This window comes from Solea solea, chromosome 16 (assembly GCF_958295425.1).
Source record: "Solea solea chromosome 16, fSolSol10.1, whole genome shotgun sequence".
NCBI lineage: Eukaryota > Metazoa > Chordata > Actinopteri > Pleuronectiformes > Soleidae > Solea > Solea solea.
The window spans coordinates 21,081,673-21,092,443 of NC_081149.1; the positions used below are offsets into that span (position 1 = coordinate 21,081,673).

The following is a 10,771-nucleotide window of genomic DNA, read 5'->3' on the forward strand; positions in this document are numbered from 1 at the left end:
ATTGTGGTCAACGTTATTAATTTTTATTACCTCATAAAATATACACAAATACTGTTGTAAAGTGTGTTAAAGAACTGTACAAGCTATCAGTACACAATACATAAAGTGAAATTCCCATCACCTCCGCTTCTTCTATATCAACAGTTACACTGCCACTGGGTCATGGTGGCCTGTACAAAAGTAATTACACACAGTACAATGCTATTTACACATCCCTGCAATTGTATCGGCTAGGTTTTCATCTGACATCATCAGGCGGCTGGAGGTTGAAATCCAAAGTGACATCAAACAATTTGGGTTTAATTTTTTTGTCGCAGAATTAATAATGAAAGCGCTATGTATTATATGGGGTGCACAGAAAACCTCCAAAGCATAACAGAAAAAAGGAAGGCATAAATAAACCCAGACATGGTCATTCTAATAAGTTACAGGAGGATGAAATGAAACGAGAAAAAGAATAAAAGTTATGACAAATAAAATAGTTTAATATAAATAGCTGAAAGACAAATGATTAAAAAAAGAACAAAAACAAAAAAAATCTGCATATATAAATACAATGTATATGATTTTCTAGCAGGGATTCTCGGTTCGACTCACACACACACACAAACAAGATGACCCAGCTGGCAAAGCAACAGTAGCCTATCCCACAATTAAGTACTTTAAATACCTAGTCTTCTGAACCCGACCCCTATTTTTGTTAACAGTATACATTTTTCTACTTTACATCTTAAAACAAACCACATTTTGCCCTTACATCAAAATAAAAAAATATTTACAGTAAACATTAAAAAGAAAAAAAAAATATTGGATGCCCTATTCCCAACATTAAACCCCATCAGAGCCTCCCCCACCCTATGACCTCCAATAACAAAAGAATAAAAAAGGTAACATTAAGAACCGTCATAAAAATTGCAGCCACTATTTGTTAGCCAAAATGGGCAGCTGTGGTCTCTGGTCAAATACACAGAATTTTCCTGAGGAGCTTCCCTCAAGACTTGGGAGTGTCTTTGCAATATCTATGGTCATTCTTCACCTTACCCACTCACATTAAAAGCAACAAAAACACAATTCATTTTTTTTTTTTGAAACGGGCGACAGAAAGGAGTAGAGGAGGTTTTGGTGGCTGAGGTTTAAGGGACAGAACATAATCACCACATGGATGGATGATGGGCAAGCATAGGACCAGTTGCTACCTCAGAGACATGACTCTACTGCAGCTAAAACATTTACTTGTCCATTTCAAAGTTTTGCTTTCTAACCTTGAATCCATTTCTCCCTACCTACTGTATCCCTTCATCTCATAGCTGCTTCCAAACGTACAAAGAAAGTAAACTCATAACATTAGTTTTAAGATGTCTTCATAAAAGGTTAAGAGATGACATTAATTTAAAAGCCGTTTTTGCTGATAAAACTGAAAAGAAATCTTTACCAAGTGTAGATAATAACATGCGCGTGTCCCCGATTCCTTTTTGCTTCTTTGATAAACAGCTCCGTCACATTTGCCAGACAGAGGGTACTGAGGGAATGATGCGAGGATGACGGAAAGAGGTGAAAGCAACCATGAAGTAACTGGTGTACCACTGTCATATTAGTGTTTCTTTGTTTTTGTAGTATTGTGGTGGTGATCCAAGGATCCGCAAAGGGTCTAATAAAAGAGTTCATGTTGGATGCTGTCACATACTTCTCTGGATCCTTTAAAAATTGTTAACTCTCCTTTTCCAGAGATCCATATGTCCGTTGACTATCAAATTGGGACAAAGGAAAACAAAAAAATAAACCAGAGCAACCGTCAGATCTTGCAGCCCTGCAATAACAAGTGGATTGTTACTATTAGAGAAGGTACTGGTAGACTCAATGGACTGGCAAAGAAATGTGTTCTGCAGTCTGCATGTGAATGAGCGAGCAAAACTAGACTTCACCTGTTAGTTTCTTGTGCATTGCGAGCCACAAATGCCTACTTTCCCATGTGTTCAAATGGCACGCTGACCTGCAGAAAAAGTCCAATTTTACTTCACAAGTCCAACCCGAACACATGAATCAACAAAATCAATATGATGCACACGTCACCAGATCAGTAAGCAGTTACAAATGGGCTGATGATGTCCAATCACACTGCATATTAGCAGTTACTTCAGTGAAAAATGATGTGTCTACTTTGAATGGAATGATTATCTTTGTCCCTTCACCTACACCTATTAATAAAAAGTGATGAACCAAGTTGTACAACTCATGCCTCACTATTGAAGTGTGTTTCATTTTAAGTTCTGGAGTTCCAGAGAACAATATATGTACAGTGCAGTAGCCATGCGTCAATTAATACATTTTTGTGACAATAACAGTCTATGAATTTTAGTGGAATGCTGAATTGGTTTAGTTAGTTTCTGTTATTTGTTACCAGTTGTTTTGCCTATTCAGAAATTGTGGGCAAAGAAAGGACTGGGTCATATTTCACAATCAGATCTTTGGTTCTACACTCATTTTCCCCACACCTTTAACTAAACATCACATTTTGTCTGCCTTAGTTTTTAATTAAGCATAGCTGTAGTTGTGTCACATCACTCAAAAAAGTCCTGAATTGTGGGCTTGAGGAGTTTTTTTTTTTTTTAATGTTGTGATGTGGGTAAAAATGTGGCATGCATCTCCAGGTTGCCCATCGGAGCAGCAAAAGTTTTCTCACCTGTGATGTGGAAATTCTGGACTGTTCGTGACGGGCTGTGAGGTCAGATGACGATATGTTGGCAGGAGCCCCGCGGTGGAGCCGCATGCTCACCTTTCGCTCCCTCTCTGCACGTGAAATTGCACGTGGCGACGTGTTCCCTGAAGGGATGCACAAAAGTTTAAAAAGAGTACCGACGTCATCTGATGCAAATAAGGTGAATGCAGCTATGAATATATTTAAAAAAAAGACTAAAAAGATAGACCCGACTTTGAAAGCTGAACAATTAAGCAGGAAACTCACCAGACTGCTGGACTCGGGAGGCAGGGTTAGAGATGGCCTGCTCTGGCCCGTTCCTGACTCTGTTGGGAGCTCCAGGGTTGGGTCCTGGAGGAAGGCCACGCGATGCAGAACCCCTGGGTGCTGCTCCGATCCTCTCATCCCTCTCATCTCCTGCCCTCCTCTCCCGGTCTCCATCCTCAGCAGTCCGACTGGCACCCTGTGGGAGGAAAACAGCTTCATTACAAATTTTCCAATTACAAAAGTAGATCTAACTTTTCCATATTATATATTCAACTATTTGGATGTGAGACTTTAGTCTCAGCTAATGCATCAAAATATCTGGTCATAAACTTACAAATTTGAGCATGTTCCAGTCAAAGACGTAGTCATAGGAAAAGCCCTGTCGGTGGAAAAGATTTCTGAAGAGCTGTCGCAGGTAGGAATAGTCCGGCTTGTCATCAAAACGAAGTGAACGACAAAAGTTCAGGTACGTGGAGAACTCAGCTGTGGGAGGACAAATAAGAAAAAAATGATGGCAATGTCAATGAAGGTTGTGAACCTTTGACTTTATTGCAGCTGCAGATCATTTTTAAACTATAGATACACACAGAGGCAACAGGGAAATGTCACTTACACGGGTAACCTTTGCAGAGAACCTCGATGGGAGTGGACATTTTCTTCTCGCTGATTCGTTCATACTTCTGTCTCTTGGTCGCAGCCTTGAGGCCCTGCCAGGGGAGAGAACCCAGGTTGAAGTACATGAGGACGTAGCCAAGAGACTCCAGGTCATCACGTCTGGACTGCTCTGTAGACGGAAAACATAAGGGCACAGACTTGTGAGCAAAAAGTTGATCCACATCTGCTGCTATGACAAAATGGATATTTATGCCATTACATTCGGGCTGCAACCAATGATTATCTTCATAAATCGGTTAATCTGTTGTAAAAGGAACAGTTTTTCCCCTCAACAGTCTTGTTTTGTCCCACAAACCAAAATGTATCGGGGTTTTTTTATGAATTCTTTGTTATATGGAGCAAATAAGCCAGACATTACACTTTTAAGAAACAACAAATAAAACATTGATTAATCAAAAGAGCTGACAATTAATTTAGTCATCAATTAATCGCTGCAGCCATACATTTTATATTTCAAAATGCAAAACTGACTTTTTCAAATGACTTTTCTTTTAAAGAAGTTGTAATCGAAATATTCCATCTATAGTCGCCATAACTGTGCTTTCATGTGACACAGGCATGTGAATGTGAAAAATAACCAATACAAATAATTTACGCTGCTCTATATTACTATAGACGGAATGGAAAACTTGAAAAAATGTCTTTGAATATTTGAAAGTTTTTAATATCTATATGTGCTAGATAAGGATAGCGCAGCAGTGAGGTCATATTTTATTATCATTTCTAGTTCCACTACATCAGCAAATCCCTGATGTATCTAGATAATAGATAATAGATTATAACCTAAGTGTTCATGAGGCAGTTTACCGAGAATGACGTTAAATATTACAACAAAAATAGCTCCATCCCTTCAGAGTTCGAGGTCATGTCCCAAGCTGCTCTGCCAACCATCCTTCACACTCACATTTGTCCTTCCAGTTCATATCTAAACCAAAGTCACCAGTTAAGATCTCCTCTCTGTCTCCCACATGTTCTTCCACTATAGGTTAGCTATAGAGTTTCATCAAATGGGGTAATGAGAGGACTGCTAAATATTAGCGTGTGAATAACAGGGCCCTTTGTAAGTATGATGGAAGGGGAACCTTACCAATGCCAAGATGTGTGTTGATGGAGGCATAGCGCGCCGTGCCAGTCAGGTTCTTGTTCTCCCTGTAAGGGATGTGCTGGTGTGTGCGGGCATCACGGTACTTTTTGGCCAAGCCAAAGTCAATGATGTACACCAGGTTACCCTTCTTGCCGAGTCCCATGAGGAAGTTGTCAGGCTTCACGTCACGGTGGATGAAGTTCTTGGAGTGGATGTACTCGATGCGACTTATCTGTAACACACAGGCCAGACAGAGACCGAAGTGTCACGCTGGAGAGCATCATGGCCACAGGGTGATATCACATTTCACGTGCTGCGAGGTCAGCACTTTTCCTTGCTCACAGAGCAGCAGGTGCAGTCAGAGCATCAATACCTTGAACAAACTTAAGCACAAAGGACAACGGGATATATGAAAACGGGATGCAAAAAAGGTGATGATCCCGGGCTAAAAGTGTAGAGTCAAACCCATTAATAATGAACTGACACAGCAACTTGGCTGCAGTTGGAACAAAAGGTGAGATGTGCTTTAGAGTGCTATCCAGGAAATGAAATATCTAGGCCAACCAGCACTGTTGAAGCACAGGTCAGAATTCTTCAGTACACTGGCTGCACAAAAGTAGTGGAGACTGAAACATCTACCATCTTTAAACAAGCCTTAGGGAATTTACGTGCAATGCTTACACATGAGCATACAATGACAAAAAAAGATTTGGGTCACGCACATGGCCTAGATCATAAATATTACTTTTCTGTGTTCTGCTGTGGAACAGAGCAGCCTCACACCGACCGAAATTCCATACCCCAAAACAAAACATACCATCTGATCTGCCAAAAGCAGGACGGTCTTCAGGCTGAACTTCCGGGAGCAGAAGTTGAAAAGGTCCTCCAGACTGGGACCGAGCAACTCCATTACCATCACGTTGTAGTCTCCCTCTGCACCGCACCACTTAATGGACGGAATACCCACTGGAGTAAAAAAACACAAACACACGTACACAAAAAAATCAACATTCAATTTAATATTCAATATTCCTGGCACAACTACTCTTGATATTATTGACCTTGTACCAAACAATCCAATAGGAAAAACTCTTTATTCCTTGTACATACTGCATTTCCTACAAGCTTAGTAATTCTTGCCAAACATTTTAAAGTCATATTTGTGTCTTACCTCCTCCTTGCATCATCTTATAGAACTTGCTTTCAATGTGCAATTGTGGGTGTTTGGTCTTCACACATTCGAGCTTGATGGCTACTTCCTCACTGGTGGCTATGTTGGCACCTATGAAGAGACACAAATAACGCCAACAGATGTCAGAGACATGGCAGTTTAACCCCAGCTGTGCCAGTGTTGAGTTAATATAAAGAAAAATGTGTTCAGTGTGCAGATAAAAATAAGTATTAAAAAAAAGGCCATTCAACACACCCAGTAACACTTGCAAAATCCAAAAAAATAAATAAATAAATAAAAAATGGTATTTCTACTTACCAAGATAAATGTCTCCAAAGGAACCACTTCCTATTTTTCGTCCCAGCCTGTATTTGTTCCCCACTCTGAGCTCCATGGTTGCAAGTCCACTCTGTCACCAGACAACATAGTTATGGTTAGAGGAAGAATGCAAATGACACATGACATCATGCTAGAACATCTTCTCTCTCACCACTCACTATAGACTTGGCATGACGACATACCACAAACTGAATATAATAAATGGAACATTTCCTCAACTTTCTGGGACGGTTGCTAGAGTGAGGGATTCTGGCGACAGCCACTCAGCTGCTCACACGCTGACCGTCAATCCCAGACATGCTGAAATCACCACGTGTTTGTGTGAGAATGTAACCTAAGCAGGGATTGTTGATCAGTAAACAGCTGTCTCGTCTCCAGAAACGCATGATTAGATTTGTGGCTGGGGAGGGGGAGGCGGCTGGACTGAAATCAGCAAACACAGGGAAAGGAGGGGAAAGAAATACAGCACTACACTGAAATGCCAATTTGTCACTTGGAAGAGGAATGGGTCAGAATCAGTACCGGGACCTGGCCTATATGAGGAAATGAAGTCCATTTTCTGACAAGAACTGCACGTGACGCTGGATCATCATTTAGTTAGCACTCAATCTACCACACCACATCATGCAGCCAGTGAAAAAACAAGTCTAGTCTCACTACTGTTGTGTGCTGGCACTGCCAAGGGAGGGAAGGCATGAGTGGTCATGAAGACTTAACCGGCTTTATCAGTGTCAAGGCCTTAAGAATGTCAGAATGCAAAGAGCTGCGACAGAACACATCAACGCTTTTATCACAGAGATTTGCTTCACAACCAGTAATTTGGGAATACCATGTAAACAAACTATGCCCTTTTTAGTAACAGCAAACCCTCGTTCCAAATGGGGCAGTGCAGCGTCTTCAAATAACACTTGTGGTCAGGCCCTGAGCTATCGAGCGAGTTCACTTCACGTGCCCCTTTTGACGGTCTAACGCGACTGTATCTGACAGAGACTAAATCATCTTTATGGAGCCCAGAGCTCCACTTAGAGTGGCCTCAATCTGCATCCTGTATAGAAACCATGAACAAGTCTCGTGACAACTCGGCAACTGCAAAACAAAACATTCTCAGACGACCTCGGTTTAAAGGCCAACGCAAGCAAACAGAACAGTCATCAGAAGAACTAGCCTACTGTATTCAGACTCCTCCTATACAAACACCCTTTACCTCAACATTAATCATCTCAAAAGAAAAAAAACATTGCTGAGTCTAAGTATGCTGCAAAATGACAGATGGACATAATTCGGATCATCAGCTGTAGCTGAGGAGAGGAGAGAAGAGCCCGTCATGCTAAATGTGATGGAGGCAGATGGACTTGGGTTAATCAAGGGTTAGGTTTCAGGGAGCACCAGGAATCACACAGTGAGTGCCATTGATTAATAACTCCGTTCACAAACAGTTCTTTAGATCCACATGTTTTTGGGATTTTTTCCACTACAGGTTTTCAGAAACTAAGCTTATTCTTATATATATATATATATATATATATATATATATATATATATATATATATATATATATATATATATATATATATATATATATATATATATATATATATATATATATATATATATATATATATATATATATATATATATATATATATCAGAATCAGGTTTATTGCCAGGTAAAGTTGACACAATAGTAGGAATTTGCTCTGGTCAGTGGTGCACATATACACAAATAAATAATATAAATGAAAATAGAGTTAGAGAAAGAGTCATTTACAATAGAATGAATATAATTTAAAACAAACATCAGTTGCAACATGAGACCTAGTGTAAACTGTCAGAAAGCAGATAACAAAAGCAGTGCAATATCAAAACAATCTGTCAGACAGACTGATAATGCCACTCAGTGCAGATTATCGGGGCCAGATTTCTGTTTGTCCTCTATCTAATTACAATTTAATGATAACAAATGAGGCAGTTGATTAAAGGTCCAATCTGTAAGAACTAGTGACGTCTAATATTGAGACTGCAGATTGTAGCAAACCAAGGGCTCCTCCAGTCACCCCTAACCAGGGAGCTACGGTGGCCTTCACATGCCACAAAGGAAGTTCTTCGTTAGCTTCGGCTCCCAAATGAAAAATGCACCCTCAGGCAGCTGCTGTAGAAACAAGGTGGCACTAGATGACTGTCACCATCAACCCATCTACTAACATTTTTCTGAAGCTACAAAAGCCAAAAGAAATGTCAACTGAACAACACTTAAATTACTGATTTGTGTCTCCAATCAGCCCGTCTGTCTGCACTGCAGTGCAGTGCACTTATATATTCTAAATAGAAATAATGTATGAACCAAATATTAAATACAGGAAACAAGTAATCAAACCCAGGTGCACTTGGCAGCATTTATCGTGTTGCTCAGAACAAAAGTGTCTTAACTCACATAATCAAGTATCGTTTGTGTGGAATAATTAAACAATAACTTAACTGCAGAACTTAAAAATGGACAAAAAAATAAAATTGGTTATAGACAGAACCCTTGTGTGTTAAAATATTTACCAGTAAGAATGCAGAGATGTTTATGGTATGGCTAAGCAGCAATGTAATAAATAATGCACGGAGTGATTTGTTTTTTGTGTTTTTAAAAAGGCCTGTGTTGAGTGAACCAAGTGGAATAACCCTGTCACACTCCAACTACAGAAGCACCACGTGCCATTATGGTAGTAATCGCCTACAGCACTGTGGATTGGCTACAGTGGATGCTTTAGTACAAGGCTGCTGCTGCTGCTGCTGCTTCTCCCGTGGACACAGGATGTCCCAAGTGTGAAAACAATATTGTACTAGAGCCACTTGTATAGAAAAATGTGTCCTACGTTATTTTAAGTGACAAAAATCTGCCCAAAGTTAAACAACAGGAAAGAAAAATGTCTAAGACTCAAAGCCAAAAGATTTCACAATCACATTAAACTGAGAAGAGCTGCGCCTCTCACACTGGGCCAGCTGTCACTCCACAATCATACCCTGTGTTACTGTTACAGGCGTTCACATTAAACGCATGCATTTATATGACAGGAACTGTCAAAATTACACTTCCATTGTTAGTTTCTTAACGATGTAGGCAAATGTCACGCCGTATTTTTCTTCCCTGGTTGCAAATTCGATGACAAGTGAACTGAAATCGACGCTTCTGGAGCGGAATATGCCCTTCACTGTCAACATTTTATCAAAAACATTCGCAGTTATGTGCAGATAGTCCACGTTAAGACTCTAATGAGGACAGAGGCGGTTGCAAACATAAGCAGCGGCTAAGTATTAACGTTAGTTAAGTGCTAGGCGCTAACAACAAGACGTCAAAGGAACCGTCATACGTGCCGCGTCCACCGTGTTAAATGTGTTAAAAATGTAAAGACGCTGAAATTGAGTGGTTCTATCACGCAATTTCCACTCACAGCCGCACCCATGTATGTAGCAGACGAGCCTGTGTGGATACAGCCATCCTTACTACTCGCCCCCTCCCCCCTCTCTCCAGTAAGCCGTGAATGCGAGTCTCTATTTCGGCCGAATCAGGCTCCTTTTCCCCCCTTCTTTCTCCGGTTCCGGAACGCGCCACTCACCCGATACTGGGTTCGTCCGAGAGCTGCTTCGGTGTAGATAATGAACCGATGGTTGTCAGTGGGATGGGGGCCCGGGCAGAGGAGGATGGGAGCGGATTCTGACGGCTCTCATTCCCACAGCTCGCAGCTCTGTTGTCGTTCTCGCTCCCTGACGATAGTCCCTGAGAAGCTCCGGTAGCGCGAGCGGTCGCTCTCCACTCTAGTCTGTCTCTGTCTCCTCCTCCTCCCGTTACTTAACCGCGTGTCCGTTCACAACGTCGGTGATGTCAGCCCCTCTGGGTGTCAAGGCAACGTCACACCTCAAGTGTCATATTGACACCTTTTGAGTCAAATGGTGTGTTTTGCAAAGTTAAATATGTTGTTTTTCGGCTGTTTGTCATGCAGTAGAGTCACACATGTAATGCTATAGTAACATTAACATTAGATAGACCTACTTAAGGCTCCAAACCTTTTCCTTTTATGTGATTTTGCCCTTTGATATGTCTTCAAAATGGCCACTGGTGAGTTTTTATGGAACAAAATGTGTCTTTTAATGACAAACATTTTTACAGAATATAAAGAATAGTCTGAACGAAAAGAACACGGCTTATACTTGGTAACAGGTTTCACACAATAGATAAATGTACTTTCCTGAAGTGAAAAATGTTTTTGCTACAGCAGCAAACTATACAAAACATAAAGTATCAGGGAGGAATACAACAATATAATAAAACAAACAGAAGAATAAAATTGAGAACATTTATGCATTAACAGCATACTTCAATGTTAGTACAAAGAATGGAAAGTAAACAGAATAAAATGTACATACACACTTTAAACAGCTACACAAAGAATATCAATAAAGCAAAAAATGTAAATTCAGTAATACATATTGTAATTTTCTTCAGTATCAGTAAAACAAAGGTTCAGTATCAATATGTGTGTACTTTGTGAAATGT

General features: G+C 40.3%; 1 protein-coding gene across 1 annotated transcript; it reads right to left on the reverse strand.

Moving 5' to 3' along the window:
- Position 1: 1 nt before the first annotated feature.
- On the reverse strand, positions 2–10,216 carry LOC131475357 (casein kinase I). The gene is made up of 11 exons (XM_058653431.1): positions 9,834–10,216; positions 6,211–6,301; positions 5,893–6,003; positions 5,539–5,687; positions 4,725–4,953; positions 3,576–3,746; positions 3,297–3,445; positions 2,963–3,158; positions 2,681–2,820; positions 1,923–1,990; positions 2–1,807 (listed from the first exon to the last, which is right to left on the reverse strand). The coding sequence occupies exons 2-10, from the start codon at positions 6,284–6,286 to the stop codon at positions 1,958–1,960; spliced, it is 1,254 nt and encodes a 417-aa protein (XP_058509414.1). The 5' UTR covers positions 6,287–6,301; positions 9,834–10,216; the 3' UTR covers positions 2–1,807; positions 1,923–1,957.
- Between the last annotated feature and the right edge of the window lie 555 nt (positions 10,217–10,771).

Coding starts and splice junctions, on each gene's coding strand:
- LOC131475357 (XM_058653431.1), bottom strand. CDS start 6,286: ATGGAGCTCAGAGTGGGGAACAAATACAGGCTGGGACGAAAAATAGGA. Junction 6,004..6,210: donor CTTTGGAGACATTTATCTTG/GTAAGTAGAAAT, acceptor GTCTCTTCATAG/GTGCCAACATAGCCACCAGT. Junction 3,446..3,575: donor TCTCTGCAAAGGTTACCCGT/GTAAGTGACATT, acceptor GTCCTCCCACAG/CTGAGTTCTCCACGTACCTG.